The sequence below is a fragment of the Arvicanthis niloticus genome, chromosome 15, assembly GCF_011762505.2.
Source record: "Arvicanthis niloticus isolate mArvNil1 chromosome 15, mArvNil1.pat.X, whole genome shotgun sequence".
In the NCBI taxonomy this organism is placed as follows: Eukaryota; Metazoa; Chordata; class Mammalia; order Rodentia; family Muridae; genus Arvicanthis; species Arvicanthis niloticus.
Genome location: NC_047672.1, coordinates 30,626,314 through 30,643,436, shown reverse-complemented (window position 1 = coordinate 30,643,436; position 17,123 = coordinate 30,626,314). Strand labels below are relative to the sequence as shown.

General features: G+C 46.0%; 1 protein-coding gene across 2 annotated transcripts in view; it reads right to left on the bottom strand.

The window, feature by feature from the left end:
• The window catches only part of Plxna4 (plexin A4), a 445,710-nt gene that overhangs the window by 358,916 nt on the left and 69,671 nt on the right, over window positions 1-17,123 (bottom strand). For both annotated transcript variants that reach the window (XM_076913573.1, XM_034519140.2), the window contains one exon: window positions 13,236-14,505. In XM_076913573.1, coding sequence (XP_076769688.1) covers window positions 13,236-14,420 — 1,185 coding nt within the window. In that variant the 5' untranslated portion in view covers window positions 14,421-14,505. The remainder of the gene's footprint in view (window positions 1-13,235; window positions 14,506-17,123) is intronic.

The window sequence follows — 17,123 nt, the reverse complement described above, 5'->3', positions numbered from 1 at the left end:
CAGGGAACATGGTGTAAGCATCTTTAGACCCTTAGCTTAGTGCCTGGTTCATAATAGATAAGATATGTGTGTGTGTGTGTGTGTGTGTGTGTGTGTGTGTGTGTGTGTGTGTGTGTGTGTGTCTGTGTGTCTGTGTGTCTGTGTGTGTCTGTGTCTGTGTCTGTGTGTCTGTGTATAATAAACAGATGGGTAGATGGATAAATGGATGGATAGACAGATGGATGGATGAATGACCAAGTAAACACTTTGATTTTCCAGTGGTTAACAGCATAGAATCTAGCCAATAATGCCTATATAGATGTAAACAAATATGAACATTGGTACCATATAACATGAAGGATAAAAAAATAAGAAAAACTAAGTGTTAGGAGATGAGAAAGGACTGAGATGTCTCAAAATAATGGTAAATGCATAATTTAAAGTAAATGAAATTATTTCATAAAATGAAATAATTTGAGGTAAAGAATATAAAGTCAAATGTTATTATAGTTCTAAGTCTGTCATGGATCTTTGGTTTTGGTGGTGAATAAGTGCATAAAATCTATTTGATACTGAAAGTGAGAAATTTAATCTTCACAGCTTCCATTCTAAATACCAATTCTAATAGGATATGAGTTCATTAAGTTATATAGAATTTGCATCTGGTTAATTCTGATGTTTTGCTACCTTTTATTTATTCGCAAGGATGTTTAATAATAAGTTCTATTTAATTTTTTTAAATATGTAGGCTATAAGTTAAGATGAATGACTCACTGTATTCCAGTGACTTTCAGAATGAGGGCAGGGACAATGCTTTATGCATCTTTGTACTGTTAGCTTAGTGCGCTTGCTTCATGCTGGATTAAGATAGATGAGGTAAACAGGTTGGGGGCTGGACAGCAGGATGGCAAACAGGTAGGTAAATGACCAAGAAAAAGCTTTGGTTTCCCAGTAGTTAACAATTTAGAACTAGGTTTGCCTATCTGAACTTTGTAGCCATTTAACTAAGATGCATCCATTGTAGCATGGAAACTGTGATACCAGAACATACTCCATAGTGCTGATGAAGACTGAATCATCTAACCATGCAGAACACAGTCCACCATTCACTCTGTCACCTAACCATGCAGAACACAGTTCACCACTCAGTAAATGCTACAAGAATGAGAGCTCTCGCTGTTACTTGTCAGGTGAAGGCAAACTGACTGACTTTGGTGAGTCTTCTCGGCAGTGCTAAGAAGATACGTGGTTTCTACCTCAAGAATGATGTGGAGATTAAGGGACAAGAACTGGCTTTCAGGATGGGGTAAGAGATTGGACTCGGGAGGCTAAATGAAGAAGCAAAGGAAAAGTCTCTTGGATCTAGAAGATGGAACAATTTCTTAAAAAAAAAAAAGAAAGAAAGAAAGAAAAACAAAACAAAACCTTGTGTCTCAGTCAAACCCTCTCCTCAGAAAGCCTGAGTGGAACCAAGGTGACCACATCTTCCCGGCCTTCTTAGTGTTTCTGTGTTTTCAAAGACACCAGGGTGGTCTTTGTCCCCACTGAGGAGAGGATAGCCATCTGCACCCTGGGCTTTACCCCCTCACAGAGGTTGTTACATAGTAGTACCCCACCCATGTTGAACCTAAATGCCAAAGCCCCCCCCCCAAGCCAGTGGCCTGCAGAGCACCAGCAGCCATGGCGAGGTGGCATGGGGAGCCATAGCTGACACTCCGAATTACAATCTAATAGCTTACCACGCTTCCCTCGCACACAGCAGCAAAGGTTACCGTGCAATTACGTGTCGCTACATACAAATGACAGAGCAGTTACGGTTACTTTACCAATTACAGGGAAATTGCTCCCACTCTGCAGAGACTGGCACTCTGAAAAGCTCTATCATCGCCACTGAGAGGGGACTGAAAACGCTAGCTTTCTTCTTCTGTCAATGTCCCCTGGCTCTGGGACAGAACCACAAGGCAGCCACTTGAGGAGCCCAGACTGAGAAGAGAAGGCAGACCTGGGGAACTGTGGGGGTTCTCCTTCAACCCCTAAGAATAACAGTTCTCCACATGTGGGTTGTGATCCCTTTGGGGGTCAAACACTCCTTTCACAGGGGCCACTTAAAACCATAGGTATATCGGATATTTACATTAGGATTCATAACAGTAGCAAAATTACAGTTATGAAGTAGCAATGGAAATAATTTTATGGTTGGGGGTCACCACAACATGAGGCAATGTATCAAAGGGTCACAATATTAGGAAGGTTGAGAACCACTGCCTTAGAATAACCTTTCAACCTCAGGTATAGTGATCAGCTCTCAAGGACCCAACCATCCTGAAGACTGTAAGGCAAGAGGTGGGTTGGCACCTGATCCTGATGCTGCCCACCCCAGCTGGCAGACCCCTGGTCTATTCCTCCCAGCTCCTTCCCTGCCACACAGAGACAGTTTCCCTGGTCCCCAGCTGCTCCACCTTCATCAGAACCCCAGTGAACCCTTATTACAGAAAGGTCAGAATTAGGTCAAAGCTCAGTGGTCCAAAGGCAGTGCTAACGAGGTCGGGGTCAGCAGGTCCATCTCCCTGTGGGCCAATTAGCTGAGCTCTGGGACACAGTCTATTCCATAGCCACAGGCCTCCCCTCTCACCCTAGGCATCCACTGCTTACAAACAGCCCACACTGGCCCAGAAACACAGGTCAGGTGAGCCAGTATGATGGATGGATGGATGCAGCCGGCTATTCTGACCATGGATGTACCTGCCATGCTGCTCTGGATCCCAGGGAGAAAAATGAAAGGCCAGACCTGGTTCTACCCTTGCTCTGAGGGCAGCAAACAGAAGAGTCCTTTCACACATAGCAGCAAAACAGCCCTTCTGCCCTTCCTGGGGCAAGGAGTATTGCCCTGCCTCATATGAAGTTCTGAGCAACTCTACAGCATCCTCTGTCCCTGGAACACCACCTCTGTCCATTAAATGAAGAAGGAAAGCTGCCCAAATCCCTCCTGTGGGTCCATCTGATTCTGTACTGGGGTCCCTTAGCCTAGAGGAGCTCATCACTTTGGCCAAGAGGGAAAGGGGGCTTCTGAGAGAACAGTGCTATTGACAGATCTTCATTTATTAATTTGCTTTGGGATATTTATAAAGACCAAGCACTAAGGAAAGTCCCAGGAACATAGAGATACAAGAGTCTCAGTTGATGTCCCCCAAATTGTCCTCCTCTAGTGGAGAAACAGACCTAGGCTGTATTTAGACAAGCAGTTGGTGTCTTATTTCAAGTGTCCCTGGACAGAATGAATGGCAGGGCCACCAGCTGCAGGAGAAAAAGTCAGAGACTTTGTGCAGAGGTGACTTGGCCTTCACTTCATGTTTTTTTGGCTGAGAACACAGTACACTACCATCCTTCTGTACTACTCCAGAGAAGAAAGTAAGATTACAAGCTTAACCAACCCATTTTACAGGAAACAAAATCAAGACTTGGCTATGGCTGCCATAGTAACCTATTAAGCTACAGGGAAAACTGAAATTCACATTTCCAGTCTAGAAAAACAAAACAAGCAAACAAACAACAGCAACAACAAAAATCCTCACATCCATTGTGTTGCTAGGCAACAGCCTTAGAGTGGGCATCTTCCAGTCTCAGGGACAGCAAGGCCCACCACTGAAGGAGGGCCTCTGCTGTCTGCCACTTCCAGAACCTAACAAAGCTTGCTGAGAGAGTCCCTGGCCAATCATCAAATTTGGGATCTTCCTCTCATGCCCACATATGCCAAAGAATGTGGAAGTGGATGCTTTGTGAAGACATACAAGGCAGGAGAAAAAAGAGAAAAATCTGTAAGCCACTGCTTAGGATGGAAGACCTTTGGAATTCCACATCCTCACAAGCTCTAAACCTCTTTGCATTAATTACACCTACAGGAGAGCTCTCTCTCTCTCTCTCTCTCTCTCTCTCTCTCTCTCTCTCTCTCTCACACACACACACACACACACACATACCCACATCCACTCACATACCCCCATACACACACACACCCATACACACACACACACACACACACACACACACACACACACACACAGAAGGAGCTGCCCATAGCAGGCCTCTCCTAGAAACCCAGCACTAGTGAATTACGCATGTGGGATTTCTTTTTAAAGGAGGTATTGATCAGATAAGCTGTAATAGCTCATGTCTAAATACAGGCTCCGATTGTGAAGCTCTGCAGTACAGGGTGATAATGATCACCCACTTATTAGGAACCATATCTCAAATATGGCTGCTGACCCCTCAGGTGCTCATAAATACACCAGAGCCTGAAGCACTGCATGCATGAGCCCCTAGAGATGAGGCTGTGTATGCTCGACTCTGTCTCCTCAGGGGTAAACAGAGAGGGCTCCCAAGGGCTCTCAGGAGCCTGGAAAGAACTCTAGGAGACTATGGTAGGCTTAAGTTTAGCCTTGTTGAGAAGCCTGTTTGTTACTCTGTAAGATGTGTGTGAGTGATCATTTCTCTTACATAGAATTAACACACACACACACACACACACACACACACACATCCCTTCAACCCTTTGATAGCTTTACTAATCTGCATAACCTTTGCTTTCTCCTTCATAATTCCTAACCCTCTCTGTGAGCTCTACTGAGGCTTCTACTGCATTGAACTCTCAGAAGGAAGCCAGAGAAGGGCGGTGAGAGGTGAAGGTTGCCTCTGAACCCAGGCTGTGAGCACAGAAAGCAGAAACAGAATGGGGGGACTGTAGTCATCCACTTAGTTACTAATGCATCATCTCAGAGTGATTCTTTATTGTGTCCTTTTCAATGGAATTGTAGGGAAAATGAATGTGTACAGAGGAAAGGAGGGAGAGCCAGCAAGACGCAGCCACAGTAACCTAGTTAGACAAATATGTTATTGAAGGGATTCAGTGCAAAGTGTCTCGGGGCTGGAAAAACAACCCAACAAATTGTAGCCAAGGTTCCCAAGAACCAAGAGCCCTGCTTTCAGGCATCTCATAAAGGATGGGAGGGACTCAATATCAGGGGAGAAGAAGGCCACTTGTGTCCCAGGAGCTTAGTGGGGAGCAGGGGCAACTTCCAAAGCTTAATTATTGTACTTCCATACGTATGGAGCAATGGAAGTCATAAACCAAGGCAATGTTTCTTTTTATACTAATGTTGAAACCTCTGTGTGTTTGGGTACCAACTGTGGCCCAATGTCACTGGACATCCAAGACGTCATGATAACAAGCTAGCCTTCGAATAGGGTACCGTTGCTACTAACTTCTGCTGTATTCCCAGGAGAGGGGCACTAATCCTGACTTGCTTTCTGCAAGCCAGGCCATAACCAACAGCAAGTGTTTGCCATGTACCCTCCAAAGTCTGCTCAGCAGCACCATCGGAGAGCAGCTCAATCAGGGTCCTGGGGGCTGGACCCATGACCTTCTCCTCATTAGCCCAGCTGCTGAGGGCCCCAGGTCCCTCCCCCTAATAAGTAGCCAGGACACCACGGCACAATGGAGGTCTGCACAGACCACAGCTATGGGCCAGCTTGGCAAGAGAATCAGAACTCTGCAGGTGGTAAATAGGCTGGGAGCAAATCTAGTGGCCCCAACTGGACCCCTGGGGACTCTCAGAGAAGTTTCTCAGCCTTGCAAGCAATACCAGCCAAACTCCACCAGGAAGCTTCCCTCCCCTTCTAGACCTTAGCTTTACCAGCCCCTAGCAGCTGCCTGTCAGGGGCAGATAAATCCCATACAAAACCACCCATCAATCCCAGCTCTTGCTCCCCCTCCCAGAGTTTAAGGCAAGCAGCCACGGCCACCATTCGAACTATAATTGAGGTGAGGATTGCCACGATGATTAAGTTTGTGTGTTTCCTGGCGGGTGCAGGGAAGCAGTGGCCCCGCTCACCAGGCTGAATTATGGGGTAGGTCATTCCCTTGTTAGTGGGAATAAATTTTATTAGCTCCACTCATGTTGCCGTGTATCTTCCTCTCTTGCTCCTCCGGCCCGTGTGTCTGGGTAATGTCGCCTGCATGCAGGATAAATCAGCAGAACAGATCCCATTATATTTTGGAACACTGACAGAGACACAGTAATGACATGGAGAACGATACTGGGTTTCTTGGCTCTCAGGGATACCGACGTGTGTCTGTGGACAGCATATGAGGCCAGACTCGCTGGGAAGAAGGATCTAAATGGACAGATAGAATGAGGAACGTGTCCTTTGTTGTTTCTTCCCTCTCTAACTTTGTTAATGAAATGAGAGCAGTTGCCAGTGTGTGGATGTGTGATCATTCCCTTCAGCCTTGCAAAATTAAAGGACACCGGAGAAGAGCAACAAGACTGTAGCTTAAAAGATGTCTTCTTCTGGTTCAGTGACTGAGCCTCTGTCATGTGTACATGGGGAAAGGAAGGCAGGCCAGCAAACAAGCACATCCTAGGGACTAAGATACTGAATGTAAGTAACCTCAGTTAGTTGCAGCCCAAACCTCTCCAAAGAAGATACTGATGGTGTAGATCTATCAACAAATCACAGGGACAGTATAACCAGAGGTGGGGGTGCAGGGTGGGGCTGGGGTCATTTGTATTTATCAAGGGGTTCTGAGCTTGCCCTTGCTTTCTAATAACATCTGTGTGTTTCTGTTTTGCTTTTTATGAAATACGTATTGTCTCGCCAACTCCTTCCTTAGCATAAAATGAGAGCAGAAGAGAAACTGTGTACTGGCCTTATGATAGTTCATAAGCAGGTGCTGGCTGAGACCTAAATGTCAGGACTCCCTGGCCAGCATTCTTGCCAAGACAGCACCCTTTGTAGATGAAATGAATTAAAGGGAACTCCGTATCTGAAGTGATCAGCGAGGTACGTTCATGTGTTGATTGACAAGATGTTCAGCATATCGTGTCAGGCGGTGCTATGCCATGCTTTATGAGGCTCATGTGCACAAACACACATTCATATTTGAATACTTATGAGAGAGCAATATGACTATGTTCACAGCTGAGGGTAGCGTGTGAGCAGGAGAGGAAAGAAGCCATAGAGACAAGACAGAAGGTGATGAAGCATGAGGAGAGGGGTTTAGAGCAGGACAGGGAGAAGCAACAAGAGGGGCGATGGACACAGGGAAGGTGTGTGCACATGCGAGCATATGTACTAGTTAGTTCACATGACACTGTGTTGAACCCGGGAAGTAATGTCTCAGCATGGTGAGGATCCATGTCCTTAAGTTTTAGCTCAGAAATTTATAGACTGAGACTCTTGAATGTGCCTGTATTAAAATTTGACCTGTGTGATTCTTGGGTTCTGCAGTTAACACCCCCTCCAATACACACACACACACACACACACACACACACACACACACACATACACACACACAGAGAGACCTACAGGCCTCCCAAGTGGCATCTTGGAAGAACACAATAAGCCAACCTTGGACTTCCTCCCACCAGATCTAGCTTATCCCCCCAGGACTTGGCTATCACCACATGACCCCCAAAAGACTATAACATTTGATCCAGATGGGACTTCTACTGCAAACCCTGCTGACACAGAAGGCTAAGATAGATGAGTGGCTTTAAACCTGGACGCCTAGTATGGGAGCTACATTGGAAGTAGACAGGGGAGACTTCTGTCTTGAGGTTGTCTTATAACGGGCGTCTGAATTTTAAATAAGGAAATTGTGGCACTCAAAGGGCTTGCAAAGAGTGGGGGCTCAGGTGTGGTTGGGGGAGAGTTGCAACATGTATACCTATTGGGACATGAATGTGGTGTTCCATGAACTTGTTCAGTGGTCTGTAGTGTTGGCAAGACTGGTTGGAATGAGAAGTGGGGGCAGGGTGTGGAAAAGGAGGAGTTCCTGGACTAAGGGAGTGTGAGTGCCAAGCAAAGAGAGGAACCCTTGCCTCTCACCATAACAGGAAACAAACCCATGTAGTCAGAGTTCAGCTTCCTGTTGACAGAGAAACGAAAACAGTGCAAGCAGACTGCCTGAGACTGGCCTGGGACAGCTGCCTGGCTATTCCGGAAGCTCATTTTCATGGAGTTCAGGATCTCAGGCGCCAGGCAAGCCTGAGTGACCAGCTATGCTGGGACACAAGGCCAGCCTGAGTCCATCGGCGTGACCCTCCCTACTTCCTAGGACTACCCGCTGTGTCTAGGAAACAGATGAATCACATAGCATGTAGGGATGGGGTTCTCCTTCATATCAATGATGTATGCTGTTGAGCAGGAAGTGAAAATGAAGCTGGTTATTGTACCTCTGGGACCCCCATAGGAGTGGCAAGGCCAGTGGGTAAACCTTCAAGTCATATGAGAGCTTGGCCCAGCCTTCTTCCAGACCTGCCTCTGGAATGTCTAGGCTGCATTACCTTGGAGAGCCCCATTTGTACCTGATACTCAGGGTCTAGGGCCACATATCCCTTGTTCTGCCTAGATAGTCCTTGCACAGGAACCTTGCCTACCCAGAGAAGTTCTGCTGACATACCATGGGAGAAGTAGTGAGCTTGGAATTTAAACACACAGTATGTTCTAGACTGCTAATTACAAGATATTGATGAAAGTGCTTGACTCTGTCCCTCTATACCCTTGGGGCTTGGAGTCTGACTATTCTGTTGTTTTATAGGAGTCTGGGAAAACTAAAAGGAGGCATGAAATACCTTGCACACTGGCAGGGCAGGGCTGTACAAACGTGTGGTAGCTCTCACTCTCTACTCCCAGGTATGAGGCCCTGACAGATGACTGGTGATGACTCAAAATAAGAGTCTCTTCCCCATGGACCCAGTTTTTTTCTAGCAGAAGGTCACTCTGAGGTCAAAGCTCACAGAGAAGAAGAAGCGATTTGTATCCACTCTCTCTGTCTCCCATTGTCAGCCCTAGACTGGTGCTGCCTGATGTTTCTTAGCTGGTTTCAAACTCAGACTTCAGGAAGTGGAGTGATAGACACTCCCTTGACGACAACCTTTGTCCCATCTACAGGCTGCAGCTGATCAACTTCCCTTTCACATTCCTGGAGACTGAGGTCCTTCCTTGATCTTGGCTAGTCTGTTGCCTAGCTGCCTAAAACATTCCCAGGATGTAAGATGTTTCTCTCCTCATCAACTTACTTGGAGCTAGAGGCGAGGGCTCTGTGAGAGACCCCAGCAAGCTAAAGACGGAGAGGAATGTAAGAAGACAAGTCTAGGACAACCCCTAGACTCATGAAGGACACAGATCCTTAGCTCACAACAATGCACTCACCAGAGCGGGCTGTCTATTCCATATTAGAACTGTCAAGTTTCTGTAGAAAAGGCTAGCCTTCACAGAGTCCTAGCATAAGACAAAAACGGTAGGCTATGCATCCCATAGCTTTAGATGTGTGTGCTCTATAGATGGAGAGTTGCAGAGAACCTTTGAAGTAGGCTATAAAAGGGGCCAGGGCCAGGGCCAAGGGTAAGAAGCTACAGAAATCAAAATTAAACCAAACTGGTTAACCCTCCTAGATGGCTTCCTAATAAATTGGCCTCAAGTTAGTCTTCAGGCCCTTGAATCCCAGCACAACCTAAGTCCCCTGTCAGGTAGTTCTAGGTCCCTTATGCCTGTGCTTTCATGAGATCCTCTGAGCAACGTGCAGGCTCTACTGCCTTCATTATTGGATGCCTTACATTTGAATTAGAGCAGACCAGGGCCCAGGAAAAAAAAGGCTCAAAAAGCAAAGTTGAAGGCCGCTCCCATCCCCTAAAACACCTAAAGATGTCTCATCAGCTCCACAGTATGTATATCTAACACAGCCCAAGGATTAACACTTGCAAACATTTCTCTACTCATAGCCACTCAGTCCTAGGAGACCCACTTCTGGCTGTTCCCCAGCCTCTTTCTTCCCTGACACGAATACGGCCAGCCTTCCTGGCCCACACAGAGGGAGCAGAAGCACCATCAAGCTCTCTGAGAGCTGCAATCAGAAGGCTCTGGATTCGTGAGGTAGGCAAGTGACCCAGGGTCACTTTCTGCCCTGAGTTCAGGGGAAGACATATAGGTCTCAGGAAATCAAAGAGGTCATATAAGCTCAATAAATATCTTCTGATAAGCATGCTAACTTTCAGAATTAGGATAAAGTGAGTAATCAAAACAAATCTCTGGTCATATCTCCTTAGTAAGCTCTCCAAGTTATAACTACAATAAAAACCCACAGGTATCCCCCACCCTCACGAAACAAACCCTTAAAGTCAACCTCTTAAGTTGTAGCCTTCTTTGGCTACTTCCAGTAGCAGCAACCCATGGGACAAATCCAGCTGTGACAGTCCGTTTTATGTCAGCTTGACATAAGCTAGATTTGAAGAACTCTCAATGGAGTAAAACCTCCATAAGACTCGCCTGTGGGCATGTCTGTAGTGCATTATCTTGGTTGATGATTGATAAAGGAGGGTTGAGGGAGGGCCCACCCCACTGTGGGAAGTACCGCTTCTAGGCTAGTGGTCCTGGGTGCTACCTGGAAGCCATCTGAGCAAGCCATAAGGAGAAAGCCAGTCATCCACACTCCTCCGTAGCCTCTGAATCAGTTCTTGCTTCCAGTTTCCACCCTGGTTTCCCTTAGTGATGGACTATGATATGGAACTGTGAGTTTGAATAAACTCCTTTCTCTCCAACTTACTTCTGATTATGGTGTTTATCTCAGTCACAGAAACCCTAACTAAGACACTGGCTGAGACTTGGCTCCCACTTTACAGACCCGGAAGGAGCCCCAGATTCAGAGGCAAAAGAAGATTCCAGAGTACACCTTGTCCATTCTCTGTCTCTAGACTGGAAGAAACAACAGCACCGGGGATGGGTCACAGGAAAGCAGGATGCCAACATGGCTGACACCGGGGACAGTGTGGCAGTGCCGTCTGGCTGATGCTGACACTGTGCCGTAAGGGACATGTGTGGTCTGAGCTGAGCTCAAATGAATTGTAACCGGAGAGCCTGAGCGAAGGAACGTGGATATCGACCGAATCAAAGGAAACTGATACTGTGCATTAAAAGCCGGCCTGGCCTTTTTTAGACTGGCTGGGAGACAGCCCTAGCTCTGTGCAGTTTCTGGCCTCCCCCTCCCTATTCTCAGCTCTGAGCTTGCCTCTAACTTGAAAGGGCTAATTAAAGCCAAAAGAAAAAAAAAATCAAAAGCTTGTTATCTGGCTCCATTACTCCCAGTCCTGGCATTGGTCTGCCTCTCAAAGCTGTACTCCCTCTGTTCTCTCCAAGGATACCACGCAGTGTTAGGGCCTACTGCACTGTAGGCCTCCGTGGTGAGCTTGGCTTTTGTATCATGGCAGGAGAAGGAGCAGGATAGATACCTGTTCACACAGTCAGGTGGACCCCTGCAGATGCTGTTGCTCCCAAAACAAAGCCCAAAACAATTGTCCAGCAAGTTTTCTAAAGAAAACTGTTAGAGATTGCAAAACCCTCTGATCTCAAAAAAAAAAAAAAAAAAAAAAAAAAAAAAAAACCTATCTGTTTGGTGGTCGTACTACCATGCCATATTTGGGCATGAGTAATGTATGCACATGGGTGTGTAAATGCATCGGTGGAGATATTTATTGCACTGTATACTCAAGTATGTCAGAGTTCTCAAATATAAAATGAATATTTAAAAAAGGCACTATGGGTTGAAGTTCTCTCTCTCTCTCTCTCTCTCTCTCACGCTCTCTCTCAAATGCAGATTTAAATTTGATGGCATTTTAACAATCAAGAGATTCCTAGATAATGGGTCTGGAGAGCAGTTTGGTGGTTAAAGCAGTTGTTATATAGGTGTGAATCCTGAGTTTGGAGCCACAGAATCCGATGTATACACTGGGTGAACATAGCAGCCCACCTATAATTCCAGCCTTGAAGGCTGAGATAGGAAGGCGCTTTAAGCAAGCTGGCTAGCAAAACTAGTCATATGGCTGAGCTCTCTGTTTGACTGAAAGACTCTAAATCTCAAAGAATACAGTGGAAGAGTGATTGAGAATGATTTCCCATATCAACCTCAGGGCCTACACATACACTGGGTCTACGCATTAACGGCCTCTCCCAGACTACATAGAAAAAGAAAAGATGCTTAGTGAGTGGATTCATTTGTTGTTGTTTTATTTTGCTTTTGTTTTTCAAGACATGATTTCTCTTCATAGCCCTGGATGTCCTGGAATTCACTGTGTAGAGCAGTCTGGGCTCTCAAATTCACAAAGATCCACCTCTCTCTGCCTCCTAAATGCTGGAATTAAAAGCATGTGCCACCACTCCTGCCTTGGATTGATTCTTGTTATTGTGGGAGTGGGTTAAGGATAAGATCGCTCATCTTTTTCTTTCTCTTGCCTTACCTTCGTCCTCCTGTTGTGTTGTGATACAGCAAGTGGGACCTCAACAAATGTCCACACTTGGTTGTAAACTATGGCAACCTCTGAAACTATGTGAAATACATTTCTGCTCATAATTGATGGTCCAGGCTTGTCATTCCATTAGAGAGGTATGTGGGTTCTCTATACCTAACTTCTACTGTTTCGACCAACTGACCTGTGTTTAAGTGTTCAATACACATGTGCACATAGCACAGCACAAATATGGTTTCTCATTGGCCACCTACATTTAGGAACAGTTCAGAGTCCCCCAAGTTCAGAACATCCCCAGAGACCCTCTTGACTGTATCTACCAGCCAAAATAAATGGCTCTAAGATTCTTGCCTTGAATTCCCTTCCTGAAAGATTGTGACCTGTAGGCTGAAATAAACCCTTTCCTCCCCAAGTTGCTTTTAGTTGTGGTCTTTATCCCAGCAATAAAAACCTAACTAAGAAAGACCTCTTTTCCATGGCACGATGAATACAGAAGATGCCTTATAAATATGGCTGATCTCTTCTTATCTCACCTTTACTCACATCTGCCATTTTAAGAGATATGCAAAGATAAAATTAAGCCGTAATCCTCTGAAATTCCATGTCCATTTCAAATGCAAAATGAAGACCCATGTTGCACTTGCCTTTCCTGAATCTTCCACCATTTTACTCTAAGCTGCTCCACCAGGCCAAAATACAAAGAATATCAACTTTATGTGTTTCCACCCACTCGCAGCCCTGTTTCTCATAACCAACAACAAGAGACCAGAATGAGGTGCCTATAAGAAATACACATTTTAGCTCTAGCTGATGCCTTCATACTAAGAATGCTTGGCTGGTGACAGTCCAAAGTAATGACACCCAAAATGGAGACCATTGAAACCCCACAGAGGCTACAAGAGCTGGGGTCTTTATTGCCCACTGTCCAGGCCTGAGAGGTCCCTCCTCACTCACCGCACTGCTGCAAGGGATGTCCTTCACCTTGAGCCAGGCCAGGTCTAGTGTTCCTTCACCCCTATAACAGGACTGCAGGCGGTCCTTAATGCGATCATTGATCTGCTTCAAGATGAAGATGCACAGGGCAGACTCATCCAGAGACTTCATCTTCCGCTTCTGGCCCTTGGAGAAGACGGTGAAGAGGAGGTCATCATCTGGGTGGACTCTCAGGGTCTGGCTGAGCACTGTACCAGCTTTCGACAGGTAGGCAGCCTGTAACAAGCGATATTCCACCCCATTGCGTTCACAGCCAATGGGCACCTCTACATAGGAGTTGAAGGCTGTGTCCTCTTTGCAAAGCCTCACAAGCTTTGAGGTGTACACCTGCTCTTTTGTTGTGGAGCCTGGGGGAGACACCATCTCTGGCTGAAGGGTCAAAAAGTAGACAAAATTGCCACTGCTGAAACCATAGACATAGTAGATGTCAAAATCAGGGATAACTGTGAAGGTGTCTGAAGGGATCTTAATCATAGAGGCCACAAATTCGTCATGGAAAACATAAGCAAACATGCCATCTGCCTCAGAGTTCTTAGTCAGCTTCCTGCTGGAGATGGTAGGAAAATATTCAGGTTTGCCATCCACTGCTGTGGCAATAAAGAGTTTATCATCAAAGTCGCTGTAGGAAACGATCACCCCAAAGACCGAGCCACTCTCGTTAACCCCCGAGAGGTAGTGTTCCTTCTTGTGAAAGGGCTCTCCCAACTTGAAGAGGTCCTCTAGCCTCAGGAGCTTGCAGATGCCCTGGTACAGGCTCCCACATGCGATCAGCCTGTTTTCTTTGTAGTCTATAAGCAGCATCTTGTTGACATTATTGGTGCTTGCCAGAGGCTCATTGCAGGTCTGAACAATCCGAGGTGGGTAACACTTGGGGTTGTCGTCGTCTGGCCCTGTCTGGTGAGTCACCAAGACCTTGAGGTCACTAGAGAGTTTGTAGATCCTGTTGACAGCCCCCAAATAAATGTGCCCTGTCCTCTCATCCACCACAAGGTGATTGAAGCCCTCTCCGGGCTCCCCTCGGAATGTGACAAAAGAAGGCTTCTGAGACAGCTGGGGTGGCTGGCGTGGAAGCAGAGTGGAGGAGCCCATCCCTACCACCAGCAGGTGGGAGAGCAAGCAAGTCCAGTTCCAGGGCATGGCTTTCATCTCAGACACAGCTCCCTCTCAGACACAGCAGCGCTCCACCACAACCGTCCCTTCGGGGGGCCAGGACTCAGCAGGGCTGTCTCCCCTAGTAAAGGAAAAAGATGTAATTGTGAGTGATCCATGGCAGGGCTTCATGGTGCTTTCAGATCTGCCTGAATTTGGTACATACATGGAACTGACCTGTCCTGGGATAGCCAGAGGCCAGCTTAGGTGAAGGGGTTGGTGGCTGTCAGCCCTAGTACACCTTATCAGTAATAATGATGGTGATAACTGTCACCGTCATGGTGACGGTGAGCATGATAGTGGTGGTGCTGATAGGAAGTAACATTGAGTTCCTACTGAGTGTCTGGCTTTGCACCAATCTCTGGCCAATACCTCTAGATACTGTCTCATTTCATCTTTGCAACTCTTCCATGCTGAGTATCTGCCAACTGATCTTCCAGATTTAAGGTCTACACTTTTCTGTGCACACAGAGTTGAAACTCAGAGACCCTGCATTACTGGGTTCTCTGCTATGGATTTCAAGTTAGTGATCCAGGTGAGCAGCACTCACAGAAGGCTAGAGGGAGAAGCCATCTGTACTGGGGGGTCTTCCTCGGTTCTCTGTCTCCAGTCTCTGGACCAGCTCCCTTAGCCCTAAGAAATAGTAGCAGTGATCTCATTGTTATTAACTTAAAACTACAGCATACCCCCTGAAGAAAGCAGCCTTTTTAGAAGACTCTTATTACCTTCTGCTCAAAATACCTAATTTGCACATATTGTTACCTGCCAGGACTTTAACTGCTAACAACAGAAGCATGTGGTCATTTTATACCTAAGGAATGCCAGCTTATGGGACTTTTGTGGCTTGTACCACCAAAACTGGGAAGAGTCGCCAAAGTAGTCCATAGTAGGTCTTTAACCATGTCATTAGATCCCAGCTTCTCACAGCAAGAGCTGGACTGTACTTCTTGTTATGCACACAGAATTGCTAAGGCTGACACCCTTCTGTGGGCCACCCATTACAATTGTTGTCTCAGACCCTCTTTGTCCTTCCTGTTTGTACCTCTGATAGATGGTACAGTAAACTAAAAGGTTAAACTAAAAGCCCACATCCCCTATCCCTTACAGCTGCAGGTGTCACCAGCCCCCACTGGGTATATGACCAGTGGGATCTTCTAGCATTTCAATGGGTTATATCTTGGCTGCCCCCAGTGCTGAGGACTCGTACAATTTTCTTTGAAAGAAGAGAAAAAGTAGTTCAAAAACCATCTGACAATAAATAAACAAACAAATAAAAAAAAATCTCTAGGGGACAAAATTGCCATCCATCCTAGCAGTTCAGGGTACTATTGGCATGAGTTTCCAGCATTCCATTTTTTCCAGATTGGATGAAATAAGGGCCAGAATAGCCAGTATCTTATTTACAGGCATCTCAGCTCTGTAGGATTTTGCATTCTCCCAAGCTCCTAAATCAATGAGGTTATGAGATGAGTTAAATTGTTAAAGTAATAGAAATCACTCTAGCAGGAAGAAAGCACAGGTTAGCTCGACACTCAGAGAAGAGGGGGAAAAAATCAACAACAGTAAAGACTTTACATTGTCAGCCAAAATCCTAAGAAAGAGCACCTCAGTAAGACATTAGAGGAAGAAGACTTTTGCAGAAGGAAATCCTACCCTAACAGGAGTCCTGTAACTAAGGGCCTTCATATTTACCAACATAGTTCAAAAGCCTATTCAGAGCATGTACAATATAGGCAAGATATTGTAGGACTTCTATGTCAGTCTGTCGGCTTCCTGTCAAGTCAGGTAAAAAAACAGTAGAGCCTGACTTATTGCATGAGATGAGGTATGAAGTTGTGTGACATATGACAGCATGCTTTGGGAGTTCTTACTTGAAGAGGAAACAAGGAACAGGTTATCTATGGGAAACCTTGTCAGGGAGTAGCGTTTGAGCCAGACCATGAACTTGGAGAGGATATGCAAAGCTAGGAGAAAAGCGCCTTCTTGGGAGTGTGTCCATACTGGAAGTATCCCAACCAGGGTGGGGATGAGGAAGCTAAGGTTTGGAGAACACAGCCCAAGAATCAGGAAGAAGATACAGCAGAAGAGAGAATTACTGAGAAGTCAAGATTAAAATACCAGAGCTGAGGAAAGAGGACACACTTAAGTAAAGAACAGAGAAGTTTCCCAGAGAGGCACCTCCATGCCCTCCCCTTCACTGGAGGAGAGTTAAGAGCTAAAGATCTGTGAGATCCAGGAGCCAAACAGTTTCTGTCTTAATTGCTAGTGTACCCATGTCACCGAGCCCTGCCCAGCACGCAGTGGAGGCTCAACAGCCATTTCTTCACTGGCAGAAAGAGGGGCCAGAAGCAGAAAAGCATAGCAGTATGTGTGCAGTATTGACCTATACCCCAGGCCCCATGCAAGGTAAATGCTTTCCCCTGCATTAGCTCATAGCGTTATCATGGCTGTCCCTGGAGCAGGATGGTTTTACCCATTCTGCAGATGAGGCAGCTAGTTTTTCAGTAATATATGGCCAATGAGGGGCAGAGTTAGGGATGGGATCCAGGTCTGTACCACTGCAAAGTCCATACACTTCTAGAAATGCCTAGTTGCAGAATCCAGAATATAAAACCCTTGGTGTTTCCATTTAATTCATACGATTCCCCTGCATAGAGTTCCCAGGATATTACCTACCAAACCCAGGGAGAAATGGAAATT